The sequence below is a fragment of the Pteronotus mesoamericanus genome, unplaced genomic scaffold, assembly GCF_021234165.1.
Source record: "Pteronotus mesoamericanus isolate MK-2021 breed Mesoamerican mustached bat unplaced genomic scaffold, CSHL_Meso_final contig_101, whole genome shotgun sequence".
NCBI lineage: Eukaryota > Metazoa > Chordata > Mammalia > Chiroptera > Mormoopidae > Pteronotus > Pteronotus mesoamericanus.
The window spans coordinates 8,754,538-8,769,654 of NW_026555001.1; the positions used below are offsets into that span (position 1 = coordinate 8,754,538).

A 15,117-nucleotide genomic window follows, 5' to 3' on the forward strand; every position below is an offset into this window, starting at 1 on the left:
GAGAAGAGCACGCGATGGTCGATGTGACAATGCCCCATGCCCCATCATACTTGAGACATAAAGGGAAACCGCTCTGCACCATCAAAAGGTGCTTGAGGATTCCAGAGTCTGGTGAAACGTTTGCTTCCCCAGGCCCCCTGCTGCCTCTGGCCTCGGCTCAGGGAAAGCCTCAGAACTTCCATCTTGGGGCCCGGACCTGACCAAGGGCCAGCGAGGCTGACACAGAGCAGTAACTGGTACAACCAACTGGGGATGACACCCACTGGGCAAGTGTCATTAGACTGTCACCACAGAATATACAGATCCAATTGCTGTATGGCTGCTGCACATACGACATGAACAAACTAAAACTGAGGTTCAAGCTGGCAGAGACATGCTCAGAGGTTTTGTTCTTTTTGGAAAGAGATTTCTTTTCAAGTCCAGCTATGTATATAAGTATGTTTATGGAAATCATTCAAGAATTTCCTACTTTTAGGTAATCGTTTTGGTAAATGATTCAGGGGAGTTTTACGGAATGATGACGGCGTGTCCCCGGGAACTAGCAGGTGCCCCGCACTATCCTGGAGGGAGAATCAGCATTGATATAGCCACTTCCTTCCTTTTCCAGTGATGCTGGATGGACTTCCTTCTCATCAACAAAGATTTATTCCCTTCAAACTTCGTTTCATTTCAATCCATTTTTCAGTAATATATGGCTTTTGAGAATAACATATTTTTTTAAGAGCTACTTGTATGTATAAAAATTAATAGCTCACAACATTCTGCTCTTTCCCGCCCTTCATCTTCCCTTGCCTCCCTCTCTCCCTGGCCCCAAGTTTTCCTTCCAAGTTCCCTTCTCTGTGGCTCAGCGCCTCCTCTGATTTACCTGCTCTCACTGACGGACTAGTAGTCCTACTTCCTTTAGAGTTCAAGAACAAAGGCTCACAGTGAGGCCCAAGGGACCAGCAAAGCAGAAATGGGGCAAATCAATGGAGAAACATGGGGAGGGGACAGCATCTGGTCACTGGACAGGACAATAACTGGAGGACTCCTCCTAATCTGGGGAAGTTCTCCCACTCAAATTCTGAAGTGACGTCCACTCAGCACTGGTCGCTAGAAAATGGGAAACTACAAAGGCAGGAAACTATAAAGGCAGGAAAGTTCCTTAGTAAAGGAGTGGTGTCCAGGGATCAGGGTTCTTCCCAGAAGGCCTCTGGGAGGCTCTGCAGGGAAAGGTATTCGTCACCCAGACACAGAGCATAGAACCCACGGTGCGTGAGGCGGGTGTGACAAGACCCAGGTCGGCGTGTGGTGCCAGGAGCCACCTCCTCTCGGCAGCCCCAGACTCTGCAGCGAAGTGTGCCAAGGCGGCTGGAAGCCCCTCTGTGAAGACTAAGCACAAAGCTTCCTCCTCGGGCTTTTCCAGAGGAGGCTCACGGACAGATATGCTCACAGGTCTGTCCTCGCGGTCGACATCCTTTCCTCACCAGCTATTCAAACACAGGCACCTTATCGCGTGGCGCCGACCATGTCCTATCACTACAACGTTTGGTATTTCCATAGCTGTCTGTTTCTCAACATTTTTCCGCCCATCATTTCATTACTGCTGCTCAAGGTTCATTCACAGGAAGTTCTGGCTATAAACGGAAATTCTTTTTAATAGCTATTTAAAAACATTTTACTGTATTTAAAAATATTCCACTGTAAGTTTTCCGATTGTTAAGCTTGAAAACTCATTTGGAGGCTTTGAAACCAAACTCACAGGAGAAATGTTTGCTAATGTGGAGTCTTTAGAGGGAGCAACTTCATTCAGATACCTCAATGTTCATACCACATGGCCGAGTAAAAAATCAATGAATGAACTTAATTCAAGTAATATTCTGACCTCCAGCCACCATTTCATTGAGGGCACTAGATTTACCAGCAAGCCTAGACTAGATTCTATTATGCAGAGAATTCTTTATGGAAGAAAGCATTTCTTCTTCAGGCACTATTACTGATTTTATGCAGAGCTCAGTGAGGCCACAAGATCTACGAACCCCGTGACCAGCGTTCTCGTAGCCGACCCCCTGAAAGACCGGAGGAGGCAGGCGGTACACAGGGGACACACACGATGGGGTCACATCCTGCGGAAGAGGACGCGCATCCTCTGAGCAGCGTGGTGCCCGGCGCTGGGCTCCAGGGCGCCACGTGGCTCAGCCCCACAGACACTCCATGACGTGGGGCCGTCCTCCCTGCTCCTGGGGACACTCAGGTTTGCACAGGGGAAGTGATCTGACGTAACGGAGCCAGTGAGCAGTGGGGCCTGCACGGGCCTGCACGGGCCTGCAGCTCCATCTGACCACAAGGCCCAGGAACTTTGCCCTGAACGCGACACCTAAGGGATCCCTTTCTTTCTTCACTCTTTATGTGGTCTCAGCTATGCCTATGCCTTGCTGGGAGAGGGGACAACTTTTTGTCTGCCCAACATTTTCAGGGCAAGGCCAAGCTGGATCCACGGGGCCGCCTTGAGGGGAGCCACGAAAGCAGTGGACACGTCACGTCAGGGCCCCAGGCCTGGGGATGGGGATGCCAGTCCACAATGAGAGAGCAACGGAGAAACGCTTCCCCTGTCATTTGTAGGGTGGTTTTCTTCACATCTGATCAGTCTGAATCACGGTATCAATATGCTTCCTAATGGTAAAGCTTGTTTCTGCAAACACGCTTTAAAACAAAGCCACACAGAAGACATCGGTTGGCCACCACTCTACTAAAATTTCATGTAAAATAAATGGAGAAGTCTTACTTTTAGAAAAACCTTGACTAATCTTTCTCAGGCCCAGATTAGATTAGATTTTAGTTAATAAGGTTTTATAGAAACACTTCTGCTTTTGACTAAATTTCACCTGGAAGGCAAAGATCGAAACAGCAGCCTGGAAGCGTGGCGGCAACTCGGCTGACGGACGGACCCCCGTGTCCCCTGGCCTTGCTTCCTTGCCCCTTCCCTTCCTGTGGACCACGTCCTTCGGCGGCGCATTTGAGTTCGTCTGAGAAAGCTCTGTCAGGAAGTTTTAGACACTACCTGGTTTACAGGGAGACCTGGTGGCTACTCCACATAATTTGAGGTTCTAAATAATAAATTAATAACACCGCTGGAGTCTTTGGGGTGGGGTGGGGATAGCATAACCTGATTGAAAGCACCTCTAATAGTGTTTGAAGCTCTCCAGGTGAAGAGGGGCGTAGAGAGAGAGACATGGAAATATCCAACTAAAAGTAATCTAAACGGTTTCCATCTGACTCTCGAGTGAGCTGTGCTGTGTAATTTTGACTGTTATATTTATCACTCCAACTGGCTGGCTAACACTGGCAGTGACATTAATTTTATTCTTTAATACCTAATAATAACCCAAACTTCCACAGACTGAGTATCTGCTGTGTAACGGGCACCGTGCTGAGCATTTCACATGTGTCCAATTCACCGGATCTCGCAGTCCAGGGTTATTCCAGTTCCACAGAAAGCCGAGGGTCAGGGAGGGCACACCACATGCCCGGGATGCACCGCCAGGAAGTGGCAGGGCCAGGACGGGGGCTAAAGCGGGCTGACCTCAGGGAGGGCGTGCCCCTGGCCAGGGATCCATGCCACGCACGCACTGTCACGGCCCCCGGCCTCCGGAAAGCGGGCGCTTAGGGTTCCTCTCCCTTCTGGGTGCGGTTTTACGGTCTTGGTCTTCAAAGGTGAATTGCCCTCCCACTGACCGCCTCACAGACTGGCCCAGGCCCATCTCTAAGGCCCCCCTCTGCCTCTTAAGAGGAGAAAGTTTCAAGGAAAACAGGAGGTATGATAGTAATATAAGGCTTATTTTAAAAAACAAACACCGTTGTTTGTTTGCATGCTTGTTATACATCCAGACAGATGTGACCCTCTCCTGAGCAGTCACTGGAGAGGGCTACAGACATGCCAGTGACACTGCCCTTGCTTCACACAGAAAACCCTTGGGGTTTTCTTTCCGCCACGGCATTCAGAGCTGCGTTTGAAAACAAGCAAGGAAGATGGTTATTATTTTATGGCCTCTCCTTTGTTTAGATTGGCTTTGGAATTTGGTTTCCTCAGCTCTGGCCTCTCACTCTTGTCCATCTGATTCAGCTTGACATCAATTTTGGCCTCTTCTTTAACCAAGATCCTGCTAAGGAAGGGGACCTGCTTTTGCAGGGCTCGTGTTCTGGGGGCTCCTTCCGCTGAGCCGCTCAACTCGTAGATGTTCAGACACATCATATACTCTTTCTGGATGCAGACAGAAGCAACATTATCTTGCATCATCTAGGACTACAATAAAAATATGCACTGTCTTACTGTGGTAGAGTTCGGAGAATTCACTCCCATGGGTTCCTCCCTCCCCCCACCCGCTTTCGTCTCCCTCGATTCTGGCTGACACGGAAGGGGATGAGAAAGTGGCAAGGGCTTGAAATGCTAACTCTTTTCAGGCTGACTTCTCCCCAGCTGTTTACACATCTCTCTTCAAAATAAGAAGCCTTGACACACTATACAAGCTGGACTGTACTTTTAGTCATGAGCTATTTTACTAGTCACACTATAGAGCTAATAACATCGGGGGAAACCTAGACTCTGGATTTTCTTCCTCTACAAAGATCCAGTTCAGGCTTCCGGGAGTCACTGGCGGGGCAGCCCCGGCCCTGCTCGGAATCCGACCACGATGAACGATCAGCGTTAGCCCTTGAAAAGAAACCATCTCCAGATTCTCCCCTCCTCCCTCCTCCATGGAGGAGCATGAAAACTACACTCCCCTCGAACCTATGTCACAGTCGGACTTTCCCGGCTGCCGGGAGACACCCTGCCAGTGTAAATACTCCGGGTTCTAAATCGGGCAGCGGTGGTCATGGAGTCAGCCTCCTGGAGGAGGAGTAACTAACTTCCTGGGAGGAAGTCGGGCAGCTTTAGCAACTGCATCAGTTCTTTCAAATCTCCAATGTACTATTTAGGGTCCTGAAAGTAACTGACTCTGGGAACTGAGTGGCCAAGAGACTACAGGCAGTTCCTACTCTCAGAATAAGTCCCGCCAAAATAACCCAGCGCAGGGACGGAGCCGGCAGCCGGGTCACTCCGCACGTGGCCATGGAGAGCAGCCGTCTGAACGCGCAGCCAGGGGTCCCCAGGCAGGCGAGGTCTCTGCCCTCGGGAGATGCGACCCGGCCAAAGAGATGAGCCACATGTTTTGAAAAGATGTGCAAATCGCTGGCCCTGCTAACAACATGACACTTTGGTTTGTTTTCTTAGGTTTGAGGTTCAAGGGATTGAAAGAAATCATGTAGGCAGGTACAGAAAGGCCCAGGCACACTACGGGCAACCTGAGGTTTAGAAAAGGGGATGGAGGAAGCAGCCAAGGCCCCCAGCGACGGGCTGGCGGAGTGGGGAGAGGGCAAGCCCTTTGACGAATTTTGCCTTAGAGATGTAACACTGCATTACGGCGCTCTTCTCTCACCCCCCTGAAGGAATAAAACGCTTCCATTTTCTTGTATTCGATGCGGTCAGTGGGAGGGTAATTCACCTTCTTAATTGACAAGACACTGAAATCCCTGGCCTGTGATACCATCTTCATTTCTGTATCTCAAGTGGAGATGAAAGGGAATGTGCGTACCTCCTGCATGAGGAACCGTGTACGTTTTCTTACATAAAGAGGAGACAAACAGAAATCACAATGAAGGAGAAGTACGAGTAAATGATGTGCAGGTCACTAAGAGGTGCACGCATTCCTGCATGCACAGGAGAGGCAGCCGACTCTGAGTGCTGGCTCACTGGACCATCACAGGCTGCGAAAGAACGTGAAACTGTAACAGTTGGAATTGTGCGAAAGATGATGCAGGTGGTCTAGACAATTTATGAGACAGATCTAGTGCGTAGTAAAGCTATCAGCAAATGATGAAAGGGTTTTGGCTAAACATGCAAAAAACGTTAATTGATTTAACTCAAAACCTGAGCACTTTATCTTTAGCTTCTAATAAATGAAACATCTGCCCTAAATTTATTTTTATAAAAAGAAAAAACTGAGACAAACGTTGCCATTAAGGTCAACTCCTATCCCTATAGGATATCTTAACTGCTATCCAAGTGGATCTGGCCACAGCTTTCAGACTTTCCTCGGAAGGCTATGTTTGCTTTATTTTATTCTACCTATTTCTTGGGGTGGGAGTCCAGGTCTATTTATAACCGAAATCTCATCAAACTGGCAAACACAGTAACTTCTGGCTGATTCCTACCACATGCAAAGAAGACAACCTCTCATAGACCTGAATCCTTGTATTAAGCATCAGTTATGGGGGTAGTAAGCACTTTATGGATAGAAGTTCAAGGAAACGTCCTATTTTCAACTTTAAATGAGGCCTCATTTCTTACAGGGCCTGCAATCCAAGGTGTCCCTGTAGGTGCATGGAGAAGACACACACAAATCATTTTGAGAACACGTAACGTCTCAAAGGCAGGCAGGAACGATAACAATGAAAGATCAAGGTGGCTCAAATAAGCAGGTAAACATGACATTTCTTCTAGCAACTTAAAGGAAGCTAACTGCGTAAGAGTTGAGTGTAGAATCTTGTCCAGAAAACCTTGGAGTGGAAGCCACTGGATGTCCCAAAGTGGCCAGTTTCTGGACCTACAGGCGATGTTTCGTCCCTGTCACAGCCACGTGCTGGCGGAACACCCCGCCAGCCCCGCTGGAGCTCTGGGGGCGGACTTCCCGTCTGATTACATTGCCTCATCAGAGATGCAATCCTCCTAGAGGGGGCTTTCCCTGACTTAGAGAGGGCTCCAAATCAGGGCTGGCCTCCTGGGCAGAGCTACGCGAAAGGCACCTGCTGGTGAGTTTCCCTGGAAACAATGCTAGTCTCCCTTCTGTGCAACAGAACTCTTGAAAATAAGACAAGTTAACCAGAACAACTTGAGCTTCTGCTTACACAGCTGGGGGCCTGAAAAGGATCCTGAAAGCTGCTTATGGAATGAGCACGACGAGATGCTTCCCAGGGTGGAGGTGAAGACCTAAACTAACTGAAATCAAACACTGTTTATTTTTGCGGTGACAGCTTTAGACCTGTTCCAAAGTTAGTACAGTGCATGACAACCAGAGTGTTTTCAGCCTCACACCCTCTAAACAATACACAGGAAAGCATCCTGCTTCCCTCCCCCTCTGTTCAAGTGTCACCCCAGCACTGGCTGTGCCCACGGGGGCTGCGGTGTAGGGGCCACAGGAGCCGAGGGCGCTGAGGAACGTGCAGGGAGCCAACCAAGTCTGCCCTGATGAGAAACGCCGCGCGCCGTTTCCAGGAATCAGAGTGGATTATTTAAAAAGTCTTGTTCTCCAAAAACTCACCATTGGGATGCCCTGTCCAGGCCTTCCTCGTGCAGAAAGGCAGACAGGTGCTCTATTTAAGGCGAAATACCAGAATCCATGGGATGTACGTTACTTCTATCGGCCTCATTCCATGTCAGCAGGGCTATACGCACACGGAACCCACGTACATTTACGTCATGTTTACTGTTCACCAAGCACTTTCACCTGTCTCGATCATTAATGCTCATGGCACGTTAGTGACGCACAGAACAGAGTTATTGTCCCCAGCTCACAGATGAGGCAGCTGAGCCAGGGTGATGGGGGTGATATCCCATCACCGAGACGCGTAGTGAGAATGTGCCAGAGGTGGGATCATAACCCTTTGGCTCCAAAGTAAGTTCTCTTTCCGACACAAAGAATATTTATAATTTTAAGAACACACCTTGGAGAAACAGCTGTGAAACACTCTTCCATTGAAGACGCCAGCATCATAATACTGTGGCCTAAAAATGTACAACATGGAATGCCATGGGTTGTATATCTTAGAGTTGCAAAATTAAATATAGAGATGGGCACAAGTAGCTTTACAGTTATAATACAAATAAATAATACAATAATTAATAAATAATAATATAAGAAGATACTGTGTTTGGCATACTCACAACTGTAACCCTACTTCTGCCCACCCCTATATTTACTATGTTTAATTCCTGCGCTGGGTTAAGTGCACAAAGATCAAGAGGTGTTCCACAAAGACACTATGTATATTTATCTTTAGGAAAAGATACCTAAACAAATAAACACATCTAGGCAAAAATGAATTGAATGCTATATAACAGACTGACGTGATGTAAGGTGCCTCTATTAAGGAGAAATATTATTAATTATTTTACTAGTTGAAGATTAGTGTGGTATTATAAGTAATTAGATAAAGCTGTTCACTTTCAAAATTAATCATCAATCCTATTATGTCTGTGTTACCCACGCTACTAAATTAGCACACATAATATGGGCCTTCACACATCAAAGAGGAGCATTATCACTGCACATTAGTGACTTGATAATTTAGCTGAAAGGAACACAAAAACTCATAATTACACTACTTTTAGAGGGATTACCGCTTTTCAGTTCTCTTCTGGGAAGAGAAAAGAATACTTCACAAGGTGAAAGCAAGCAAGTTTTGTTCAGGGGTTTTATCACAAAAAAAGAGAGTCAGATTAAAGGCTGGTCTGAGGTGCTCAGAGACCTGTGTTTAACTGATCGGGGAGAAGATTCGCCCAGAGAGATCAGCCTCCAGCGGAGGTCAGGGCCGTGGGCTGCGGTGAAGCACACGTGATCCTGGGAGCAGAGGATCTGGGCTACGAAGGAGCTGGGTTCACTGTGCGGAAGGCCTAAGACAGCAGGCAGTGCAAGTGCCGGTCTGGGATGCCCGCTGGGGAAACAACAGGGCGCTGTAAGACACGCCCATCGCTGGCCTTTCCATCTTTTTCCTTTGCTCGGTGACCTTTCGAGGCTGATACAGGCTTTGCACTGAGGCCTAGTAACTGCCTGCAGGTGCACCAGTACCGTGAGGCTGGGGGCCTTCCTCATGGGGACCATGCAGATGGGGAACGGCTAGGAGGACGAGCCTGGAGAGAGGGAGGGAGCAAACTGGAGAGTCAGAAAATCCCGCAGCACAGCCATGAACTGAACTTGACTTTGCAAGCTCGGACACAAGAGGGGACAAAGGATGGAAGCTAATCTAACAAGGCTACTTGCGAAGTAAGTGTAATGAATACGGAAGGAGATTCATGGCTGTGTCAATAATAAAACACGTGTGAGGCGTTAGGGTGAATGAATGAATAGCAGCAGCACACAGTATGCTCAGCAAATGTTAAGTGCCCCCAATATGTTCCCCTGAAGAGAAACCATAGGTTTGTACGATACACCTGTGTCAATCAGGCGTGGGGGCGGGTGGGTAGTGGGTGGTGGGCAGCAGCAAGGGGAGGGTAGCTGTGGAGGAAGATGTAACAGAAACTGAATTTCCAGTACCCCATTAAGAGCTTATATGAACCACAATTTAGTGAAAGTGCTTGCAATTTAACTTAAAATCAAAACCACAAATTTGGACCAAGTTGGTATTTCCCTGCCCACACTAAAGAGGAATGTATAGTCTAAATGATGCAGAAATTGGGATCGGTAATACAGAAGCCAAACCAAAAAAAAAAAAAATTCTTTAAAGCAAGGACATAGAATACTATGACTTGCACGTATCTTTTCATGAATTTGTTAAATTGGTTTTGTGAGAAGGAGAAATGATTTGCCATTATCATTCGGAAACAAGTTCACTATTTGAGCAATGTATGAATTATAAATTTATCAGTTAAGTAGCGAAACAGAACAGAAACTTTTCTCTTAACAAAGTAATCTGAGAATTTTCAACACACAAGAGATTCACTGCTAGATTCTCCCTCTGAAGGTAACGTGCAATTCTCAGGCCTCCTGGGCACTCGCTTCCTGAGAGTCATCCAAGCGCCCCTGGTGGAGTCACGAACTGTTTCTTTCAATACTGACATCTTGATATTTAAATATGGTGAGACCGGCTGTACAGCCTCCTCCTCCCACTCCCGTTGCCTGAAATAGTGGCCTAGGTATGCCTTTTATTTAGACCTTACCAGGGGCAGGCTGTTTTTCATAGGAGTGCTGGTGTGCTCTTAAGATCAGTAGCACTAAGTTGGATGTATGCCTTGACATATTTTAGCCTTCACTTAGGAGTTAACAAAGCTTAGGAGTGTTATAGCAGAACCCAACGTGCCAGCCATTACAAGGTAGAACCACCACATGACTCAATTTGCTTGGGACACTCCTGGTCTACAGCTGTTGTCTCGTCAAAAATTAATAGATCCTATTTTACTTTCAAAAGCATCATGACTTGAAGAATAAATTACATAGATGGTCAACCTATTAGAAGAGAATCCAGCTTTCCAACATGAATTTAAATACTCCCAGATCATTGCACTAAGCTTTGTAAAATTCCTGAGAACAGAAATTACATTTTTAAAATATCTTTCCATATTGTTGTACACCAATATGCAAAGTAAGACTCAGAGTAAGTGGCCCTCTGTCTAGTGGCCGGAGGTCACAGTCAGGGAGGGGGAGCTGTTCTGATAACCTTGAGTTATGGCCAATATGTGCCTGAGCACCACTCATGGGCTCATCGAGGGGAACCGCTGTAAAGCTCTGGGGCTAAACCATCTTCCCTTCTCCTCAGATATCACCCCAAATATGTGCCCTGACTTGTATCCAGAAAGCATGCAAAAATCTCCAACACAAAAAAGCATGCTACCTGCAATTAATACAACTTGCCTAATTTTTCAGCTGCTATTCTGAATAGAGGTTTACTCCTCGATTGAGATACGTCACTGTCTTTCAATTGACTTTATGAGCTTTACTTGATACAAAAGCAACAAAGGAGAGCGTGAGCCTTGGGAACAGGGACTGTGCCTTTATTAGAGTTGCCAGCTGTCTGCGCCTCGCCTTCTGGATGCCAGAACAGCATCTGGCTTTTGTCCACAGGACCGGTTTCCATATAGATGTCAGAGGCTCATACACCTATGTCCTCTGCTCCCAAGACATATCCCCAAGGGTCACAGGAAGGCGAGGGCTCTGTCAGTTACTCAGGCCTCACTCTGTGTCCCTCGACCCTGAAGATGGACAGAGTGTGGATGAAATGAAATCAATTAATTGCCAGCAAACAGAGGCGGTAACTGGGAGATGGAGTTAGTGCTCTGTGGTTAGTTGACGGCAAGGCAGCGGCGAGCTGTATGCACTAAGCGTGCTGTAATGAGACACGGGTTTCTATGTGGAACAAAAGACAGCTGTAAATAAAAGGGTGACAGTTCTGCTCTTGGGACTCCTGAAACGGCAAAGCAGCCCAGCAGAACATGACAGTGTTGTAACATCATGACATTCTGGGGGCATTTTATTCTCAATGTGTTTCAGCTTGGGAACGTTTCTTCCACATCCGTCCCCTGCCTGACAACGTCAACCAGAAAACCAGATATCAAAAATATCAACAAAGCTAGGTAAACGGCTGGCGGTGCAGACGCAGTGGCCCCCCGCAGAGATGGGGGATTCTTTTCCCTTGGTCTTACCTATGCAGTAGGGACAACACTGGCCTTTTCTCAAAACGGGTCTTTCGCAGGATACTGAAGGGCAAGACTCAGAGTAACAGCTAATCACTCTGTTCATGCACACGCAGCTGGTACAAACGTCAGGCTTCCAGGACTCGGCGGCCAGGAATATCTCCCCTTCGCTGTTTTTGCAGTAACTAGGCACACTGTCATTGTGGGACGAGGAGGGCTGGAGAGGTGCATCTGAAAAAAAGAACAGACGGTCAGCAGGGGAGGAAGATGCTGCAGGCCCCCAGCGGCGCAGGGCAGGGAGCTGCCCCCGGCTCCGGGAGAGCACTCTCAGTCACCGTGGCTTTTTGTGCCACGATCCTTAAACATGACGTGGCAACTCTGCCTCAGGCAGAATGATGAATTTTAAAGCCAAACAACAAAGACCACAAAAGATCTGTTGCAGAGATTCTATTAGCTGCTCGCACAATATCCATTCTTCTTCCTCGGTTTAATAAAACCCTGGTATTTAGGGGCGGGGGGAAGATGGTTGAGGACTTGAGTCACAGTGGATATAGGCCAATCAGGACAATCCTGCTCCCTGCTTTTCCAGTTTCCTTTGCAGCTCGGGGTGGCCACGTCACCTGGTTGTGGCTAATGGGGCCGAACGGCTAATAAGGAGATTCCGGGAAAGCTTTCACTTTCCTAAAAGGGTGGGTGCGATGTTACTGCCCTCCTTCCACATTCTTCCTGCCTTGAGTACGACTGTGTGACATGCAGCTATAATTTCTTTCTCCCACCTGTAAGAGAAAGGCCTTGACGTCCCCAAGACACTGAGCCAAGGTTCATCAACATCCACCTCCGAAAGTCTTGTAAGGCATGTAAAAGCAGCCTCTGTGTGTTTGAAGACCGCAGCTCGGCTTCCTCCCTGCTTGCGGCTACGTGCAGTCCTACGTGATCGATACCCAAACAGATTTGCACTGCACCCGCCCCAGACACCTGTATGTAATATTCCAACGTCCAGGCATTCACATTAATGGCTGAAAGATGATGGGAAACTAAATCACTGATAAGGATGTGCCCACAGAGAAAGCATGTGGGTCTTTGCTGTTTACAGATGGTGACAAGAGGCTTCCCAGATCTAGTCACCCCTTGAAACAGGAAAGGATGCCACCAGGAAAGCCAGATGTCCCTTTGGGCCCAGTACTTCACTGAAATTACATGAAAACGATAACTTTAATCAGAAAAATGACTGGGATATAACAGAGAAAAATACGTTCATGAGGCTCCTTGTTGAGAAACCTCCCAGTTCACTGGTGAGAGAAGGTACTTCTAACCGCCTTCACGACTCAGGAGTCCATGGCGGTCCTACCTGGCAAATGTCTATGAGACCCACACTTTCTCAATGGACGCATGCTCATAAGGACGACCATATGCTCATTTCAGAATCAACTGCAGGAACTCAATCTCCAGCCATGAAGCAGAAATACCTGAGATGGACGGGCAGTTATCACAGTGAATCTGAAGCCCTCAATGACGCATGCTCCTTCCACGCGTCTCGCGCAGACTCCCTACAGTCAACAAGTTTGCTTTGACAATAACAGCCCCTTTGAGGAGCAAGGTTGCTTTATCTGGGGCCCTCTTTAAGGGATAGAAGGAAGTTAGCATAATAAAATCGGCCCACACCTTCTCCTTTAATTTGTGTGACCACACCACCTATTACCAGCCCTGAAGACAACGTCATGACTGAAAAATAGCCTCGGTTCCACTGCTCCAAATGTGCTCTAGGCCCAGTTTTAGGTATGGTTCCACAGACCACGGCCATATGGGGTAGCGATTGAGACAGGATTACTTTCTCGGTGACCTTTCTGGGTCATCCATGATCAGGAATAATTTCTTGGTAAGAGGCTGACGTGAAAACTTGCTTTGGCTGGAAATTGGGACACCTCACACTGTAGTCCTTACTAGGCTCTGCAAATTGCCATGAGGTTTCTGTAAGTTATGATAACTTCGCTCTTTCAAGCAATGTTGGACCCCAAGTCTAAAAACTTAGAAGAGGAAGCAGGGATGGCATCCACAACGCTATGAAATAACAGCTGAAGTGAGTATCCTAGGGTCTGGGGCCTGGAGAACCCCGAGATGTGCTGGTAGCGCCGGAGCTCAGAGGCGGACTTGGTGGATCTCCCTCCCCCAGGCAGGAGGCGGCTCCGAACCCGAGCCTGGCTGGCAGAAAAGGGCCCGTGGGAATCTTGCCTATGGTTATTCCTTCTTTGGGCCTCTCTTCCTATTTTCCCTGCCCCAGAGAGCCCTTCTACATACTGCTACTTCTGAACAGTAACTCTTTTACTTTGTTTTCACCAGTTTTCTTGCTGGTGTTCGCCTGTTCTTTTTATTTCTATGCCACTCGGCTCTCTGTTTTCACTTTGGTGAAGCATCCCCCCCTGCAGGGCTGTTTGATCTTCACGAGCCCGTTCCCAGACCCTGCTGCCCGCCGGCCAGAGGAGAGGGCACGCTGGAGGGCAGGGCGAGCGGCCAGCCTCCTGGGAGATACAGCCACCACGAGGGGCCCAGCTCAGCACAGCTGCTCTTCTGTCGTACACAGGCGTCACTTCAGAGCCACCTTAGGGTGCAAGTACCCTAAGAGTGGAGATGGTGTTTTCCTATAGTAGACACATAATATACCATTTGTCACTGCTACTGTTCACATTTACTGTGATAGGAAGAAATGAGTGTTTTGCATTTTTAGACTTTTTAATCTTTTTATCACTGTAATAAAACTGTGAGTGGAAAGTTCAGAAAGCTTAATTATGGGGTGGTGACTGATTTTAAAATACGTATTACAGATATGTTCTTCTTCACCTTTGTAATGCTGATGTACAAAAGAGAAAACCCTAACGTTTAGGATGAGGGTTATCACTTCAAGTTCTCCCTCAAATTATGTGTAAGGAAAGGCCATATCACCACGTGCACGTTTATCAACGCGAGGGCAGGCCAAGTACGCGGGGCGGACTGCTTCCTCCAGCTCCGCTGGAGCATGCGGGGCCTCTGCCCTCGCGCACGCGCCTTGAGAGCCGGCTCTAAGAACCTTCCTTAACACAGTCAGGAAGCACATTTTCAGGCGGCCCATCTTTGGTGAACTTCTGAGTCTAGTCAGGTGTCCGTCAATCAATTTGGGCCATCAGTCACAGAAAAGCTCCTTCCCCCATGCCCCCTCCTTTAATCACCCTTGTATTTGTCTTCAGATCCTGGTACAGCTGGTACCAGGGGTACCTGCCACTGCAGTTAAAGCTTCCTGGGTTTTCTGTGCTCATAATTCTTTCCTTTAGGCAATTCCTCTCACTTTGTCCTTACTAACTTAAATGTAGACCACTGGATTGTCCGGCTATCCTTTTGGATTATTTATTGCTGCACAAGAGCTGCATCTATTTTCATTAACCTGGGGATCCCCATGGCTCAATACAGGCATTCCACAATTTTTGTAAAAAGGAACATTTTGTAAATGGATATAACTTCATAATCACCAATGAAGCGACTGCTCAAAGTGGGTTCTACTAGGAGGACAGAACAGTCAGGGTTATGTATTAACAACAGAATTGTCAGCAGGGTTTGCATCTGAATAAAATAATAATAATGATAAAAATATGGTAGGCACTAGGTTATACATATCCTAACGACATACTATGTATGAACTATTTCCTGTACCAGAAATGATGCCGCAC

The 15,117-nt window shown here is 47.5% G+C and overlaps 1 protein-coding gene across 3 annotated transcripts in view; it reads right to left on the reverse strand.

Annotated features, from left to right (window-relative positions):
• Positions 1–15,117, reverse strand: part of CRIM1 (cysteine rich transmembrane BMP regulator 1) — a 177,722-nt gene that overhangs the window by 9,943 nt on the left and 152,662 nt on the right. For all 3 annotated transcript variants that reach the window (XM_054567849.1, XM_054567844.1, XM_054567854.1), the window contains exon 13: positions 11,432–11,653. In XM_054567849.1, coding sequence (XP_054423824.1) covers positions 11,432–11,653 — 222 coding nt within the window. The remainder of the gene's footprint in view (positions 1–11,431; positions 11,654–15,117) is intronic.